This window comes from Littorina saxatilis, linkage group LG8 (assembly GCF_037325665.1).
Source record: "Littorina saxatilis isolate snail1 linkage group LG8, US_GU_Lsax_2.0, whole genome shotgun sequence".
NCBI lineage: Eukaryota > Metazoa > Mollusca > Gastropoda > Littorinimorpha > Littorinidae > Littorina > Littorina saxatilis.
This window is the reverse complement of record NC_090252.1, coordinates 17,724,207-17,744,103: the sequence shown is the minus strand read 5'-3', so window position 1 is coordinate 17,744,103 and position 19,897 is coordinate 17,724,207. Positions and strand designations below refer to the sequence as shown.

General features: G+C 43.4%; 1 protein-coding gene across 1 annotated transcript in view; it reads right to left on the bottom strand.

Moving 5' to 3' along the window:
- The window catches only part of LOC138972943 (uncharacterized), a 13,854-nt gene extending 1,109 nt beyond the window's left edge, over nt 1-12,745 (bottom strand). The window contains exons 1-4 of the mRNA XM_070345603.1: nt 12,640-12,745; nt 7,135-7,289; nt 5,833-6,683; nt 1-1,686 (exon numbers count right to left, since the gene is read on the bottom strand). The exon at nt 1-1,686 is cut by the window's left edge and continues 1,109 nt beyond it. Of these exons, the coding sequence (XP_070201704.1) occupies nt 1,206-1,686; nt 5,833-6,677 (1,326 nt within the window). The 5' untranslated portion in view covers nt 6,678-6,683; nt 7,135-7,289; nt 12,640-12,745 and the 3' untranslated portion in view covers nt 1-1,205. The remainder of the gene's footprint in view (nt 1,687-5,832; nt 6,684-7,134; nt 7,290-12,639) is intronic.
- Between the last annotated feature and the right edge of the window lie 7,152 nt (nt 12,746-19,897).

Genomic DNA, 19,897 nt, shown 5'->3' with positions numbered 1-19,897 from the left:
TGTTGGAGACATGTTGGAAGATCAGATAAGAGAATCATTGAAAGTAGAACGAGTGGACCGCCTATCATTTTCCAAGAAAAAACATGAAATAAGCTGTCTTTGTGCTATGTATTGCTCATTGCAGTGATCGCAAATTATATAAGCAGACTCTCAATCTAAACGTTAGATATACCAAAACAAAACTATGAGCCGGGCCGACACAATTAGACAGATCTAGACGTGGAACTTTGTACGGGAACGTGTACGGGTAACGTCATCAAATTTAGTTTTTACGTCACGCGTTTGCCAAGATCTGCAGTCTTGGTGGGAGCAAAACAACTTGGAACCTTGAACAAAAAAAAGTGAGTCACGGGTGACGCAATATCTACACGTACACGTAGGCCTACAGGTCTTTGCTACACGTTCGATCATCTAGAACACTGTATTGCGTAAAACCAGTACGTGAAATCGAACCGGTGCAACACCCCGTTCTGAGCCGCACCTGGAAGTGTCCCCCGGGGGACAGTTTGGGTTACGGATTCAGCGTCCCCCGAGGGACACTTCCAGGGGAGGGTCAGAACGTGGTGACACCGGTAGAGAGCTCTTACCTGATAACTGTTGTTTTACGCCCGCACGATGAAACCATTAGGGGCATGTTCCCGGGTTTTACCCCGACTTTAGATGAGATACACAGTTGTATGCGTGTTTAAGTGGTATCAGCCATCTGCACTTATGGCAGAGTGACCGAGGTCTTTTTACGTGCCACTGTGGTGACATGGGGGTGGGGCATGGACACCGTCTCTGAGTCTGCACATACAGGTGACTCGTGTCCGTCCCGGTCTTGATTCAAACATGTGACCCTAAGATCACAAGTCCAGTGCCCTACCACGTACCTAACTACCCGGCCACCAGGGCTGCGGGGCACGAAGATAAAGTGGGTGCCACCCAAACAGGGGAGAAGAAACCGCGGGGTTTGATTCGTTGAAATCACAACAACAGCCTACGTACGATGTGTCTGAGAGCACCACCGCGCGAAAGGGTTCTGCGGGCTTCGCAGCAAAAAGAAAGAGGGAAATTTTTTCTCGGGCTCGCGAGGCAGATGCCAGACAGCAACACTTTGTCTCTATACTGAACAACTCTCAGTTTCAACCAATCCAACACTGGGGGTGGCTCCCGTGTGGGTGGTAACTTCTTCGTGCACCACAGCCCATCGCTCTACATGAGACCTACCCGTATCCACGTGCACACTTGGAGTTGTCAAACCAGTGGTGTTCGAGCACGCGATCCCCTAGGTACAGGGTTTCGTTACAGCCCGATGCAGTCACCACCCTCTTGACCAACGGCAGCGCCCCTTGCAGTCCACTGCACGGCACGGTCCGTTCCGCCTTGAGCCTTTCAAGTCGGTGGCTGTAGTACCCCGTGTAGCACGTGTCAATCTGGTAGTTCAGTCTCAAAGCTTTCTCCGCGTCGCGGGGAGCAGGCCACCATCGTCCATGGAAAGGCCGGGTGGTCAGGGGGAGGATCCAGTCCCGGGGGTAGATGAAGGAGGAGAAGATCCGCTGGTCGTTGTCCCAGACGTGGGTGGCGTTGCGGTGGTAGAAGTTGATGTCGAGGAAGGGGAAACGCCAGGAGTAGGGGGGGATGCTGGCCGACCCCGTGGACTTGAACATCTTCCACCGCATCGAGCTTGACATGTCGAGGACGAACCTAGAGCAACAAGCGTCAACAGGTAAGTGTACTGAACTATCTGTTGGAAACACGGGGACCTCTTTCGGATAGACCTCTCGCTAGTGATTGGTCCACCCTTTTGTTTGTCAGGGGATTTGCAAGAAAAGGTCACTCTCCCAAAACCCATACAAACAGGACGCAGTAGCAACGAAAGGAAAACATTGAAAGGAGCCTTTAAAAACGTCAATGAAACGATGACGTTTTGAATGGGAATCTGGTGAAATTGAACCCTTGACGCAGAGGTATCTTCAACCTTGTCCCCTTCGCCGACATAACACGCGAACAGACAGACATCACACAGAGATCGACTCTCTCTCTCTCTCTCTCTCTCTCTCTCTCTCTCTCTCTCTCTCTCTCTCTCTCTCTCTCTCTCTCTTAAAACATTCAAAACACATCTGCAAAAATACATTCAAACATCACTTTAATGTGATGTGCCTGGTTGCTCAAACGTATGTATGCCTTGTTGCACCACACTTTGAAGTAATCCCACACTTTGAAGTAAATTACTTCAAAGTGTGGGGATGTGCCCCACACTTTGAAGTAAACCCATTTTTTACTTCAAAATGTGGGGGGATCTTCCCACACTTTGAAGTAAACTCAGTTTTTACTTCAAAGTGTGGGGGGATCTTCCCACACTTTGAAGTAACTTACTTCAAAGCGTGGGACTTTTGCATCGCCTGTTTGAGCCTGATGATTTTGTAAAAAAAAATGGCAAAGTCTTTTGGATGAGTGAACAGAAAAAGTGAGCGAGCCAAGAACCATAGTGATGTTTGTTATCAGGCTTTAAGCAATGTCCATATTGTTGAGTATGACGAAAACTCGTGGTGACGATTTTAAAACATGTTGGGTCATGCGGAGACTATCTGGGAACAATTGGGCTAATTCGGCACGATTTTACAAGCATGGGCTCACAGTAAAATGCCCCCCCTACGACATTTCTCCACAAAATGTCCCCACTGTCACAATTTCCCGCCAAATGTCCGCAACTGCGATAATTTCCCGCCAAATATTCCAACTGCAACAACTCCCCGCCAGATGTCCCAGCTACGATAATTCCCACCAAAATGTCCCCACTACGACATTTCCCCGCAAAATGGCCTCCACTGCGACAATTCCCCGCCAAACAGCCCATCTACGACGATTCGTCGCCAAATGTCCCCACTACGACAATTCCCCGCCCAGTGTTCCCCACTGCGACAATTCCCCGCCAAATGTCCCCACTACGACAATTCCCCGCCCAGTGTTCCCCACTGCGACAATTCCCCGCCAAATGTCCCTACTACGCCAAACTCCCTGGAAAATGTCCCCACTGCGACAATTCCCCGCCAAACGGCCCCACTACGACAATTCCCCGCCAAATGTCCCCATTACGCCAATTCTCCCTGGAAAATGTCCCTACTACGACAATTCCCCGCCAAACTGACCCACTACGACAATTCCCCGCCTAGTGTCCCCCAATGCGACAATTCCCCGCCAAATGTCCCCACTACGACAATTCCCCGCCTAGTGTCCCCCACTGCGACAATTCCCCACCAAATGTCCCCACTACGCCAATTCTCCCTGGAAAATGTCCCCACTGCGACAATTCCCCGCCAAACGGCCCCACCACGACAATTCCCCGCCAAATGTCCCCATTACGCCAATTCTCCCTGGAAAATGTCCCCACTGCGACAATTTCCCGCCAAACTGACCCACTGCGACAATTCCCCGCCTAGTGTCCCCCAATGTGACAATTCCCCGCCAAATGTCCCCACTACGACAATTCCCCGCCTAGTGTCCCCCACTGCGACAATTCCCCGCCAAAGTTCCCCACTACGCCAATTCTCCCTGGAAAATGTCCCCACTACGACAATTCCCCGCCTAGTGTCCCCCACTGCGACAATTCCCCGCCAAAGTTCCCCACTACGCCAATTCTCCCTGGAAAATGTCCCCACTGCGACAATTTCCCGCCTAGTGTCCTCCACTGCGACAATTCCTCGTCTAGTGACCCCTACTGCGACAATTCCCCGCCAAATGTCCCCACTACAACAGTTCGTAGTGGGGACATTTTGGCGGGGAAATGTCGCAGTGGGAGACACTTGGTGGGGAATTGTCGCAGTGGGGGACATTTGGCGGGTAGTTGTCGTAGTGGGGGCATTTGGCGGGGAACTGTCGTGGTGGGGACATTTTCCAGGGCGAGTGGCAACATTTCGCGGGGAATTGTCGCAGTTGGGATATTCGGCGGGGAATTATCGCAGTTGGTATATTTGGAGAAGAATTATCGCAGATGCAGACATTTGGCGGGAAATTGCGACAGTGGGGACATTTGGTGGGGGAGTTGTCGTAGTGGGGACATGTTCCAGGGAGCCCATGCTTGTAAAATCGTGCCGAATGAGCCCGAGTGTTCTTAGATAGTCTCCGCGTGACCCCACATGTTCTAAAATCGTCACCACGTGTTTTCGTCACACTCAACAATAGGTCATTGCTTTGGGTTGATAATAAACATCACTGTGTTTCTTGGCTCGCTCACTTTTTCTGTTCACTCATCCAAAAGACTTTGCCATTTTTTTTGACAAAATCATCAGGCTCAAACAGGCGATGCAAAAGTCCCACGCTTTGAAGTAAGTTACTTCAAAGTGTGGGAAGATCCCCCCACACTTTGAAGTAAAAACTGAGTTTACTTCAAAGTGTGGGAAGATCCCCCCACACTTTGAAGTAAAAAATGGGTTTACTTCAAAGTGTGGGGCACATCCCCACACTTTGAAGTAATTTACTTCAAAGTGTGGGATTACTTCAAAGTGTGGTGCAACAGTGCCTTCTATCCTTCTGAAATGTGCATGTGTGTGTCTTGCGTCAACTTGGTGTGTGTTCTGATAATGTATGGTTGTATTGCCCGTATTGTGATATCTGTATATCACATGTCTGTAAAGAATGATCTTATTCTTATATTACTATTATTGCGTGTGTCTGCGTTTCATCATAAAAAGTTTGTTCCTATGTATTCCCATTTCGATTATAACCATTTTGTTTGCTTAGATCAGGACTAGCTGTAAGAAAGGTCCTACGGACCTAATGCTATCTTTCCTGTAATAAAGTTCAAAGTTCAAAGTTCAAGTTCTCTCTCTCTCTCTCTCTGTTTCTCTCTCTGTGTCTGTCTCTCTCTCTCTGTGTCTGTCTCTCTCTCTCTCTCTCTCTCTCTCTCTCTCTCTCTCTCTCTCTCTCTCTCTCTCTCTCTCTCTCTCTTGGTAGTTTGTTTGTTTGTTTGTTTCTCTGCACGTTTTTGTTTTGTTCATCCGTGTATTTGCTTGTTTGTGGTTTTGTTTGTTCGTCTCTCTGTTTGCTTTTCTTATGTGTATGTAATACCTATATAACTGATGTATTATAATGTTTTTTTTACCCCGTGTGTTTTAGATGTAGTAAGGACAGGTTGTAAGACTAGGCTGTGCCAAAAACATCTATCCTTATGTATCAAAGATCAAATAACCAAAGGGAGGATGACAGTCGCTTGCTCATTTCAATGATTGTTATTCTCTCAGGTGCCAGGAGAAAGGTTCCGTATAACTCTCGCTTACTCCATTACACATGTCTTATGCATATAGAGCGCTTACTTCCCTTTGGTTATTTGATCTCTAAACAACACTCTGCCTCATTTCGTTTCAGATTTTTAAAGATCAGTCAGTCAGTCAGTAAGTCATCTCTCTCTCTCTCTCTATCTCCCTCTCTTTCTCTCACTCTCTCTCTCGCTATCTCTCTCCCCCTCCCTCTCTCTCTCTCCCTCTCTCTGTGACTCTCTCCCTCTCTCTCTCTCCCTTTCTCCCTCTCCCCCTCTCTCTCTTTCTCTCACTCTCTCTCGCTATCTCTCTCCCCCCTCTCTCTCTCTCTCTCCCTCTCTCTGTGACTATCTCCCTCTCTCTCTCTCCCTTTCTCTCTCTCCCTTTCTCTCTCTCCCCCTCTTTCTCACTCTCTCTCTCTACCCCCCCTCTCTCTCTGTCACTCACTCTCTGACCCTCTCTCTCTCTCTCTCTCTCCCTCTCCCTCTCTCTCTCTCTCTCTCTCTCTCTCTCTCTCTCTCTCTCTCTCTCTCTCTCTCTCTCTCTCTCTCTCTCTCTCTCTCTCTCTGTAATACAACGGGGAAATCAAACTAACGGGGGGTGTAGACCCTTCAGTAGTGGTAAGATTATCTTCTGCTTGTCGATGGGAACGGCAAAGTCGATGTCATCATCCCAAGGCACGAAACCATGGTGACGCCACGAGCCTATCAGAGTGCCGCCATACATGAAGACAGATATATTAGCCTTCGTCATCTCGTGGAGGAAAGCATCTGTAGTTTCCAGCAGGCCGCACAAGAACTCTCCAGTCAGAACCGGTTTGAAAGGCTCCAGCTTCTTGTATGTTGCGTTAAAGGGAATGTGTCCACAGTCAGGCTCTGGGCTGGTAGGTGCTGACGTCAAACTACCCTGTTGTGACGTCAAATTACCCTTCTGTGACGTCAAACTACCCTTCTGTGACGCCAAACTACCCTTTTGTGACGTCAAACTGCCCTTCTGCGATGTCAAATGACTGTTCTGTGACACCAATCTTCCGTTCTGTGACGTGAATTTATCGTTATTGGACGTCAAACGGCCATTCTGTGATTTCAAAACGTTCAGAAGCAACGAGTTTCTGGCGCTGAAACCTGCCCCTTTCGGAGTGCTGAGTGAGGATGAATTGTTGTGCGTTGACCCTGACGTTCCTTGCAGGTTGAAGCTGCTGGCGCTGTGTGGGGTAAGGATGGAGAGCAAAGAAGCTGGTCGCTGACTCGTGCCTGTGGAAGGCTGCTGATTGTGGTTGACACTCCTCTGGCGGACGATCCTGGGTTCAGAGAGAGGCTCGTACAGGTAGTAATAACTCAGCACGTTCACCGCGGTGAAGAGAAAGACAAACGGCAAGATGTGACTAACACGGTGCAGGCAGCGGAACCATCTCACGATCTTTAACAGTGGCTTCATCATGCAATCCTGCAACCCAATCAAATCAAATCAAATCAAGTCAAATTAACTTTAATATCTCGCATGGATAAATTGCAGTGGTGATGCATGTAACATAAAGACGAACGAAACACTACAACAACATAGCATTATATATGTTTAAACAAACAGGTAGGCGTGCGTTAAGGGGTAACTATTGAATTCGACTTAATTCCCTTGTTTGTTATGCTCCTTTGTACAAGTAGTTACTTCCCTTACTTGTTTCTGCCAATACAAAGTAAAATACCCGATTATTCGGGTATTATTCGATTATTATGCTTGTCTCCAGTGGAACCCTGAGGGAGGAAAACAACTTTTTTTCTTCTAGAAAGGCAATAATCAATTATCGTTAGGAATTCAACTGTCGTTAAATATACAGAAACGTATGTATATGTTATGTTTATGTTATAAGTAGTGCACAACACGCAAGTCGTCGTTCTACCTTTGATATATGCCTGTGAATCCAATAAATCTCGTCCCCCGTTTGCTCTTCCAACAGCTCGTCAACGTTTTACAGTTTGACCACAGCATGCACGTGGCCTCCGTCGATGAAGATGAAACAGAAGACCATCAGCTCCCCTTGGACCACCACACAATCTGGTCAGACAGACAGCAAACAACCAAACATTGTAAATGATGTGCAATTTACTCACTTCTGCGACGTCAATTGTCTTGATGAAAAGTGAAACAAGTCGCGTAAGGCGAAAATACAACATTTAGTCAAGTAGCTGTCGAACTCACAGAATGAAACTGAACGCAATGCAATTTTTCATCAAGACCGTATACTCGTAGCATCGTCAGTCCACCGCTCATGCTCATGGCAAAGGCAGTGAAATTGACAAGAAGAGCGGTTTAGTAGTTGCGCTGAGAAGGATAGCACGCTTTTCTGTACCTCTCTTCGTTTTAACTTTCTGAGCGTGTTTTTAATCCAAACATATCATATCTATATGTTTTTGGAATCAGGAACCGACAAGGAATAAGATGAAAGTGTTTTTGAATTGATTTCGAAAATGTAATTTTGATAATAATTTTTATATATTTAATTTTCAGAGCTTGTTTTTAATCTAAATATAACATATTTATATGTTTTTTGAATCAGAAAATGATGGAGAATAAGATAAACATAAATTTGGATCGTTTTATAAAAACATTTGTTTTTTTTACAATTTTCAGATTTTTAATGACCAAAGTCATTAATTAATTTTTAAGCCACCAAGCTGAAATGCAATACCGAAGTCCGGGCTTTGTCGAAGACTACTTGACCAAAATTTCAACCAATTTGGTTGAAAATTGAGAGCGTGACAGTGCCGCCTCAACTTTCACGAACAGCCGGATATGACGTCATCAAAGACATTTATCGAAATAATGAAAAAAAAACGTCCAGGGATATCATACCCAGGAACTCTCATGTCAAATTTCATAACGATCGATCCAGTAGTTTAGTCTGAATCGCTCTACACACACACACAGACACACACACACACACACGCACATACACCACGACCCTCGTCTCGATTCCCCCCTCTACGTTAAAACATTTAGTCAAGTAAAAACAAAGAAATCTTCACTCACCAATACAAGGACAGCACACACAAAATATGCACACACAAAAACAACACGTAAACATATTGACAGAAATAACAGTAAATATAATGTGCATGATCATTTTCTAACCGAGATCAAGTGCAGAATTACTGTAACGACGAACATCTGAAGAAGATCGACAACTCTCGTAGAGCTGACTGCAGTTTTGTACTTAAAGGCAGAGTAAGCCTCCCGTAAACCATCACAGATACGGTCAGGCTTTTACACACAGTACAAACACCATTTCATTTAAACACTCACCAATTGAGAACATCCTCGGTGCCCTCCGTAAAGAGCGAACAATTTTCAAAGAATTTATTTTTGCGTGGTTTATCTTACCCCTGAGCCATCGTGAACCCGTGTGATCCAGTTTTCCCTTTTCACAATGCAGTCGTCATAGTTAGTCATTTGAATGCGACTCGACGTGAGCTTATCTACAATAGCACGTGTTTTTTTATGCACGAAACAACGGCTGTGGTTCACAAGAACTCTAGCGATGGCTTTTGACTGTTGAGAGGAACGGCGATTTGCACTGATAAACCGGCCGTCGTCTGCTACGACCCTTGCGTGACCCTGCTTCCGGGCTTTTCTTTTTTTAAACTTTCACAACTTCGAATTGTTCTGATCTTGTCTTGATGAAAAACGAATTCTTTTATGATTAAAGAATGTTTGTGTAACAAGCTGTCAATTTATTATTTAGATTTTAAAAGTTAGGTCTAGCGCAAAAACGAGGCGCCGTTGTTGTTAACGGAACAAGTCTACGAAAATAAATTCTTTGAAAATGTCTCACGCTCGACAAAAAGCAGCCAGGATGTTTCCGTTCGGTGAGCGTTCAAATGGAAGTATGCTTGTACTGTATTTAGACGCTCGGGGAGCTCTGTGATGGTTTACGGGAGGCTTACTGTGCCTTTAATCAACAGTTACAAACTACCGCTAAAAGTCCGCAACGCACGGTGCGAGATTTCCATAAGCTCTGACCTAAGTTCATGACTAAATGGGCCCGAATTTATCTCTCTTCCTATGAAGACTAATTTCACATGTGCCAAATCCGTATTGCTTAGGAGGGAAAACAAGATGGCGGCCGCCGTAGCAGTGTTTACTCCAAGTCCAACCCAGGTATCCTGATCAACCTGGCTCGCTCAGTTGTTCTACACGTAATACTCTCGACAATTGTAATCGGTTGGAATAACAATAACAGTTCTGAAAATGTAATTTTGACTTGGGTGACTTCGTCCGCCATTGTTTTTTATGTGGATTCCCAGTCCGAGTTTTCGAGTCGCTAAAGCACGTGACTCGTACATTTAATGCACGTGTAAGTAGAGGTTACATGCCGAGTCTCAGTGATTATCAAAAATAATGGTTCAAGTTAGCGGATCATGAAAAATGCGAGCTTCAGCGAGCTTTTTCATGACCGCGAACTGAGACCATTATTTTTGATAATCACTGAGACGAGGTATGTAACCTCTTTATTCCTCCTTTCTTTAGTTATTCAAAGAAAAGAGGAATTTTTGTGCGAAAGTTTGATCGAATCCAAATCACTCAACCAGTCTACCTGCGCTGGCGATTGAATAATGCGCGGTTGTATAGTTCAGGGAAAATCAATCAAATCTGTTAACACTTCTTGTCAGTTTCCCTGTTTTGGACTAAAATCCAGTACACAATTATGTTGTTATTCTGCTGTGCCGGTAAAGTGTGTGTTCTGGTCATGTTTTGGTATCGCTTAGGAAATGTTCTTTCTTCGAATGGGACAAGCAGACGAACTTTTGCACCCGTGTTCCAACGTTAAAAACTGTATGAAGTTCCGTTTTCTGGGGCAAAATAGTGTATAAAACCGCTGTATATTCTTTAAATTGATGCGATGTTTGCATTTGGTTGCGTGTGATCTGTTTATAATGAAATATTGTCGAAAACTAACCGTCGGATTGCAGTCTCTTGTCCAAGCAACTCAGTTCAGAAAATTTGGAAGGGGAACTACTCTTGTCGTACGAGAGTTACTTGCCTTGGGAGTTTGCGTGCACTCATAAGAGATCTAAAGCGAGTTTCTCTGCACTGATCGTTAGATTTGGATTTAGAAAACAACCAAACTCAAAGATTTTATATGGAGATTAATGTGTTCAAGCCTGTAGTTGCCAGTTTAAATGCAGTATGTTTGTATTGTTTGGTCTAGAGATGTATATTTCGTACATTGGAGCGTTCGGAACTTTTCAATCGCTAAAGTAGTTCCCTCAAAGTCTAACTCATCAACCTGTGAGCTATCGAGGATTCAGGCCCGTTGTTGGGTAAGTGATTTTGGTTGTTGGGTAAGTTACCGAAAAATAACTAGCCCTACACCTTTACAGAGAGAAAGAAGCAGAGGGGGGAATAATAAATAATTCATACACGTGTAAGAAATAATTCATACACGTGCACAAAATAAAAGTATTTATTACACGTGTATTAGATAATTAACGCACGTGTAATAAGTAATTAAAGAGAGAGAGAGAGAGAGAGAGAGAGAGAGAGAGAGAAAGAAAGAGAGAGAGAGAGAGAGAGAGAGTGTGAGAGAAAGAAAGAGAGAGAGAGAGTGCGAGAGAGAGAGAGAGAGAGAGAGAGAGAGAGAGAGAGATGTAATTGAATTTGCCTTTTACTGCAGCAAAACTAATGGCAAAAACTGTGCACCGAGAACTAAAACCAACCAACCATTAAATCAAAAGCACCCTCCATCCCCCTCTCTCTCTCTCTCTCTGTTAAATGTATCTCTCTTCCGTGTTCTCTCTCTTTCTGTGTCTGTCTGTCTGTCACCCCCCCCCCCCCCCACCCCAGCTCCTCTCTCTCTCTCTCTCTCTCTCTCTCCCTCTCTTTTCATGCAAGAATTTGAAAGAGAAGAAAAAGGTTTCGATACCCTCGGTTATACCTCGTGTTAATATTTCTATTTAAAAAGTATATGCAATAACACTGTCTTACAATTTGTAAATAACAAAGCCCACAAGATCAAAATCCAGAAGAAACAACTGAAAATCATGCTGAGACTTTCTTCCGAAAATTACAAATCTCTGGCAAAGTGAAAGAAACAACAAAATATCCCTTCACAGACATCCTACTCGAAATAACAGACCCCCCTCGGGCGACCAGAGGGGTTTTGAATAAACTTAATTAAACACGCGTACATGTGCGTGTGTGTGCGCGCGCACGCGTGTGTGTGTGTGTGTGTGTGTGTATCTGTGTGTGTGTGTGTTTCTATGTGTATGTGTGCGTGTAAGTTTGTGTGTGTGTTTGTGTGTGTGAACAACAACAAACAAAATTGATTGTGTATGTGTGTGTGTGTGTGTGTGTGTGTGTGTGTGTGTGTGTGTGTGTGTGTGTGTGTGTGTGTGTAAGAGAGAGACACAGAATGCGTGAGTGAGTGAGACAGAGACGATGACAGAGGATGAGACAGAGATCCAGACAAAGAGACGACACACACACACACACACACACACACACACACACACACACACACACATGCGCGCATTCATTAACTCACAGTGATACGGTTATGGAACAAAAGAGATAGAGAGAGATAGAGAGAGAGAGAGAGAGAGAGAGAGAGAGAGAGAGAGAGAGAGAGAGAGAGAGAGAGAGAGAAAGAGAGAGTGAGAAAGAGAGAGAGAGAGATAGAGAGAGTCACAGACATACAGGCACACACACACACACACACATACACACACACACACACACATACACACACACTGAAACAGACACACACACAGACACAGCCACACACACACACCCACACACACATACACACACACACACACTGAAACAGACACAGACACAGCCACACACACACACACACACACACACACACACACACACACACACACACATACACAGAAACAAACAAACCAGAAAGAGTGAGAGCGAGAGAAAAAGTGGGAAAGAGAGAGTCGTCATTAAGTAAGTAGTGGTATTGACACGTAGCGATAATGACACGTAGCCCTAAAAGATGTAGTGCTATCGACACGTAGTGATAATGGACGAATGATTGCGACTCGTAGAAATATTATTTGTAGCACTAATCAACGTGGTGATAGCGGCACGTAGCCCAAATGACACATAGGACAAATGACACGTAGCACAAATGACACGTAGCGCTAGCGATACGCACCCCTTAAAAGACCGTTGGGTCAATATATCTTTGAACGTCACGTTTGGTTTGGTCAATAATTAATTCCAACAACATATCTTTTTTATTTTTTTTATTCTGAATTTTGGAACGTTGCTTTGGGATTTCTACAAACGATCAACAACAATAACAAAACATAACAAAGGAAACACAACACAAGGTATAGTTCTCAAGCATTAACAATAACTTGACTGAAGAAAAGCGGAATTTAATACTTACTTGAAAGAAGGAAACAGATGTCATCCAGTTCTCGACAGTCCTGCTTGCTACAGGTTGGCAGGATTGCTGATGTAATTGTGCGGCCAGGGTAACGCATCGCATTATATATACCAGTTGAAAGTATGCAGCCAATACGACTCAGTACATGCAGAGCAGTGGACCCCCCCCCCCTTTTTAACCTTCGCCGGGGGTCCTGGGTCTATATGGACCCAGAAGGGTGTTTAATTGCAAGTATCTCTTAAACTAGTTGTAATTTTTGTATGAGCTTTTACAAATGCCTCAGGCACCTAAAACGCTCTTATGTCCTTAAAGATCATTACATTTCAGCAAGAAGTAATTGAAAAAACAAAGGTCAAATTTAGATTACAAACGGAAGACATCGTGGGACCGTGCGGACCCATGCTTCTCAAAGAAGAAAAAAAAGTGCATCTCCTTCCGTAGACGCCGTACGGACCCACGACGTCTACAGAAGGGTATGCACGTTTTTCCTTCTTTGAGAAGCATGGGTCCACACGGCCCCACGATGTCTTCCGTGTGTATAGTCGATACCCCGGCCTGGCGAAGGTTAAGACCTTCAACTTCCTGAGAAAATCAGGTCTTAAAAAGGAGGGAGTCTTAAAATGTAGGTACATTTACAGAGGTTATGAAGTTAGTTAGTTAGTTAGTTAGTTCTTTCTTTCTTTATTTGGTGTTTAACGTCGTTTTCAACCACGAAGGTTATATCGCGACGGGGAAAGGGGGGAGATGGGATAGAGCCACTTGTCAATTGTTTCTTGTTCACAAAAGCACTAATCAAAAATTTGCTAGTTAGTTAGTTAGTTAGTTAGTTAGTTAGTTAGTTGTTGCTTTTTGGGTCCAGCGGACCATATAGGCCAAATCAGGACCCCAGAGGTTATGAAGATAAAGTCTGAAAAAGAAAGGTTTTAAAAGGGGAAGACCAGCACGGTTGGCCTAGTGGTAAGGCGTCCGCCCCGTGATCGGGAGGTCGTGGGTTCGAACCCCGGCCGGGTCATACCTAAGACTTTAAAATTGGCAATCTAGTGGCTGCTCCGCCTGGCGTCTGGCATTATGGGGTTAGTGCCAGGACTGGTTGGTCCGGTGTCAGAATAATGTGACTGGGTGAGACATGAAGCCTGTGCTGCGACTTCTGTCTTGTGTGTGGCGCACGTTATATGTTAAAGCAGCACCGCCCTGATATGGCCCTTCGTGGTCGGCTGGGCGTTAAGCAAACAAACAAACAAACAAAAAAGGGGAAGGTCTTAAAGTGGGGGTCTTAGAAGGGGTTCCACTGTACCATACATGTCATGCTGTGAACGTTGGTCTTACTTAAAGTTATGCTCTAATATGTATTTTGTTTGGTGTGACACGTCTCCAACAAAAATGTCGATCGGTCGAGATGTGTGTGACGTTCATTGGCTGTCTTTGTTTCAATGCATGTATGTATATGTTGTGCCGAATTTACGTAATTGCCGATTCCGCGTCATGGGCAACAATTTTGCCTATTTCGCGTATTCGGCATAACGCTGCCAAATACGTGAAATCGGCAGCGTTTTGCCGAAATCGCGTAAAGGCTTCAAAAATATATTTATTTTTTTTTATTCTCTTTTTGTGGATTTTTTTAATTTTTGTTTTTTACATGTATATGTTGTACATTACAGGACACCACCTAAACAAGGGGACAGAAACATAAAACAAAAAACCCCAAATATTTGGACAATTACAACACACATGGGGTGGGTGGGTAGGGGGGGGGGGTGTCAGAGCTTGGTGGTCGCAGTATCAAAAGTATACAAAAAGTAACCTAAGGGTTACATCAAAACATGCATATACAAGCGCCAATCTTTGTAAAATGTATCTAATGTATTATTCATAACTGCGTTATATTTTTCACAAATAAATCTTTGCTTAAGATTTCTACTAAATGTTTGAAAATGAGGGATCTTTTTAGCACATCAAAAACTTTATCAGTGACTACATTGTTCGCAACTCCAAAAAGAACCAGTTCTTTAGAAAGGTTTAAATTGTCACAATGGGTGCAGTTCGCTTCTAAAATTTGCCCATTTTGTGAAACCGGTAGCCACTTTTTAGATTTAAAGTTCTCAAATGCCTGGGATATCATCACACTTGGACAACTAGATACTCCAATGGATAGATATTGCAATAATCGATAAGTTATGGCAAGTTATTGCAGAAAGTGTAGTTTTCGTGCATTTCCGGAGTTATGCTCAACACAGACCAACATAGACCACACAAAACATAGTAGGGAGGTAAAGCAATGTTAATGCAATGTTCTGGTGACACAAAAAGTAACAGACTGGCTGTCGCTTTTGCAAAATGGGCAAATTTTAGAAGCCTTTCCGCATTTTCGGCAAAACGCTGCCGATTTCACGCAACGGGCAGCGTTTTGCCAATTACGCGAAATGGGCAAAAATGTTGCCGATTCCGCGAATTCGGCAATTCCGTGAATTCGGCACGACATATACATGTATATTATTGAGAATTTTCCCTCTGATTTAAAAAAGAAGTTTTATATGTTCCTACTATATAAAGTCACGGCAACTTACATATCATTGTAAAGGTTATTAAGTGCCCAACCTGTGAAAAAAAAATGTTCGTTTTTTGAATATTCTCCTCCTGGTACTGATAAGCCAGTTCTGTGGGTGGGTGCTTCACGGAACTTCAAGGCACCACCCACCATCTGAGTGTGCAATGCCGATCTGCTCACTTTAAAACGTCATTGACAAAGCTTTGAAGACTCAAGTGAAATTGCGTCACTTAATTTACGTCCAATGTATCTTTACACCATTCCCTTACTGGCTGGCGTTGATTCTAAGTCTGTCGCTCTCTGTTGACAAGAAAAATTGAAGCAACTGAAACGCATGTTCAACATGGTTTATCTTGTGGGATTGTTGTGTGAGCGCATTTCCCCTGTTAATATTCATCACGTCAGGTGAGTGATTGGCTGACCCAGGTCAGGAGAATGCTTTGATTGAAAAATGAAGGTGTGACAGTGCCGCCTCATTTTTTACAAAAAGCCGGATATGACGTCATCAAAGACATTTATCGAAAAAAACAAACATCCGGGGATATCATACCCAGGAACTCTCATGTCAAATTTCATAAAGATCGCTCCAGTAGTTTACTCTGAATCGCTCTACACACACACACGCACACACAGACACACATACACCACGACTCTCGTCTCGATTCCCCCCTCTTTGTAAAGAGAGAGAGAGAGAGAGAGAGAGAGAGAGAGAGAGAGAGAGAGAGAGAGAGGGAGAGAGAGTGAGAGAGAGATGAAGAGAGAGAGGAGAGAGAGAGAGAGAGAGAGAGAGAGAGAGAGGGAGAGCGTGAGAGAGAGAGAGAGGAGAGAGAGAGAGAGAGAGAGAGAGAGAGAGAGAGAGAGAGAGAGAGAGAGAGAGAGAGAGAGAGAGAGAGAGAGAGAGAGAGAGAGAGAGAGAGAGAGAGAGAGAGAGAGAGAGAGAGAGAGATTGAGACAGCCTGCCAGCTAGACAGACAGACGAAGACAAAGACCTTTACATCTTTAAATTTTTACACTTCGAATTCGATGTGGGAATTTACAAGCACGTTGTGTTGCATACAGAACCTTGCAGATTGTTTTCCAGAGTGCACAATGTCTGGCGCTCGTGACAAAAGCGAACATTTCTTTCCGAACAAAATAATCAGCTATTGTTTTCCTGCTCGCCAGTTGTTTCTCACCTGCCTGTGTAAATTAAGCACAATGATGCTTTCTTGTTCACGCCACAATGTCGGTTTGTTTTAAGAGAAATCAGGTTATAGCCACTGAAGAATTAAGTAAGTTACCCTTTTTCTCGATTTTTTTCAGGCCGAGAATGCACTTGCAAAACGCAAAAAACGCAACGAAAACAACATTCAGTAAAACATAGAATAATTAGCAAAGAAACGACAACCAGAGCGAAAAAAAGTCGCGTAGGGCGAAAATACAACATTTAGTCAAGCTGTCGAACTCACAGAATAAAACTGAACGCAATGCAATTTTTCAGCAAGACCGTATACTCGTAGCATCGTCAGTCCACCGCTCATGGCAAAGGCAGTGAAATTGACAAGAAGAGCGGGGTAGTAGTTGCGCTGAGAAGGATAGCACGCTTTTCTGTACCTCTCTTCGTTTTAACTTTCTGAGCGTGTTTCTAATCCAAACATATCATATCTATATGTTTTTGGAATCAGGAACCGACAAGGAATAAGATGAAAGTGTTTTGAAATTGATTTCGAAAATTTAATGTTGATAATAATCCAAGCGGAGCGCGGGCGAAGCCCGCGCGTAGCGAGGTAGTTTTTTTTTTCATCTCCCAGCACTGAAATTTTTTTTGCCAAGTGGTGTCTGTCTGTGAACATTGTTCTAGAATTCATCTTTTAGCACAATATTAGCGACACTGTTTGGACAATTCTATTAAAATTAGGCGTACAAACTGATTTTGTTTCGGGGAATCCTCTCAGAGGATCAGAATTTTCATATAATATCATCGGAAGCTGTTACAACGGGAAAATGTGAAACTTTTGTCACTTTTTAACATGGAATTTCATCTTTGAGCGTTTCAAGCGGACTTTAATAAAATAGTTATTTGCGAATTAAGCAGCGGAAGACACTCACCGGTTCAACATGTGTATGGTCATTAAACCTCAAAACATTTCAGTAAGTGGTTTAGACAAACACCTCCGACATGTGAGGGTGACTGGTTTGTAGCTGAAGAGTTTTTTTTCTAAAGTGTGTTCTAAATACAAATGACGTACTGGTAATGATGTAATGAGTTGTTCTAATCTTGTTCTTGGAACTCTTGCTGTTCCAAGCTTGTTCTTAGCAAGTCTTGGTGACGAGAACAAAGACTATCAATGAAATCTTTAGAAATAACCTCTGACAACGACGACGATGACGACGACGACGACGATAACAACAACAACAACAAATGACATCGACGACGACGACGACAACAACAACAACAACAACAACAACAACAACAAAAACAACAACACGAGAACAACAACAATCACGACAACGAACATGACAACAACAACACCAACAACTACGACGACAACTACAACGACTGGGTTATGATGACATCACCAATGATTTAAAGGCCGTTAAAAAATCGTTAAATCCTATTTCTTCACTGATTCTTATGAAATTTTAAAGGTAGGTTTGTTGTCCCCAACTTATTTTCACTCCATACTTTTCCAGAAGAAAAACATAATTTTGGCAGTTAAAAACCGTTAAATTTCAATTCTTCACCGATATTTATGAAATTTTGTGGGTAGGTTCGTTGTCCCCAACTGATTTTCACTCTATACTTTTCCAGAAGAAAGACATAATTTTGGCAGTTAAAAAACGTTAAATTTCAATTCTTCACCTATCTTTATGAAATTTAGTGGGTGGGTCCGTTGTCCCAAACTGAATTTTAAGACATACTTTTCCAGACAAAAAACCTTATTTTTGGCAGTTAAAAACCGTTAAATCTCAATTCTTCATCGATATTTATGAAATTTTGTGGGTAGGTTCGTTGTCCCCAACTGATTTTCACTCCATACTTTTCCAGAAGAAAAACATAATTTTGGCAGTTAAAAACCGTTAAATTCCATTTCCTTACCGATCTTTGTGAAATTTTGTGAACATGTCCGTTGTACTTTAAAACTGAATCTCATGACCCACATGTCAAGAAAAAAAACCTACATGTCGGCAGTTAAAAACAGTTAAATGGCATTTCTTCACCAATCTTTATGAAAGATTGTGGGTCGATCCGTTGTCCTGTACTGAATTTCATAGAATATATGTCATCACTATTCACCTCTAATAATCAGATAATCTTGGTTCACAGTGAATCTCTTTACGTCCAATAAACTTTTAATCTTGGTGCACAGTGAAACTCGTGGCTTGAGATGTTGGACGACACTTCATGCTGTACTCCAATAGACCTTTTTCACTTAAATTTTGGCGCATGCGCTGTGAAGTTTATTGTCAGATCTACCGGAACAAAGGGGCAAAAGGAAAAATCGACAACGAGGCTTGGTGCAAAGTAAAGTGCGGAGACGACGAGACAAACTGTTGTGTTTACAACTGCAAGTGCAACAGTGGAATCAATGAAGAAAGAGAAATACGGTGGACAGAATTTGTCATTGTATGGCTTTCCGATGGGTGCAATTGCGAAGGCGCAACAGCGAAGGACGCGGTGGGTGCAAGCAATCCGACGACAGGGGTTTGTCGTGCCATTGAAAAGTCTGCTCGCGTCACTTCGTGTCTGGCAATGGCACGGCTATCAACGATGCCAACTCCTTTGACTTCGTACCCACCCTTAATCTTGGATTTGAGAGAACATCAAGAACAAGTGACTCTAGCAGAAGGACAAGGTACTGGTCGGAGACATGACTTTGTCCGCTCAGTGAAGACTGACGACAAGCAAGCGGTTTTGCTTCCACCCCCCAGTGTCAACGCTGAAAATATCATCGGATCTGGAAGAGACTCAGAGCCAAGTAAGCTTTGTTTGTTTTTATCAATTTATGATCTGCTGACTTCAAATTGTCTTCCTACATCAGTGTATAAGAAATTTAAAATGAATCGGCAGCCCAAAACGGATGCATTAAAAGGGTCACGAAACAATTGCAAGATTTTAGAAAACAAACAAACAAGATCTAGACATATGTCGACAAGCCGCGTGCATGCAATCAACCAGAGATCTGTTGCTACAGTATCTCTGAATCAACCGACTCTTGAATCGAGAAGATTAAGGAGGTTACTTGATACAGATAGTGATGCAGTTTTCAAGACATCGATAAAGCTCATGCTGAATCATTTTTTTTATTCCCAGAAATGTACCATTGAATTGATGCAACAACAAAAATAGCACTAGATTTCTACAATTTTGATTTTGCATAGAACACTCCAAAATAATTTCCGGGGAGCATCTCCCGCACCCCGAAGTTTTTTTCAATTTCAGGAGTTATTTCCCTCAGGTATTTTCATGCTTAAATGCTGTGAGTGTGATGCATGTGTAATCTGATAACAAGATCATTGATGCTAATTATATTGCTAATGTATACATTTGATTTTGTATTTACAGAAGCAGCCATTCCTTTGCCCTCCGCATCTAGTGAGAGCTTAGGACCAGGGCCAGATCATGCCTTTGCAAAGAGGGACACGACTACATGTGAGGGTATTGTTATTGGAACACAGACTACCTCAAGTTGGCAGAGCTGCAGATGACAATTACATAACAGGCCTCTGTGA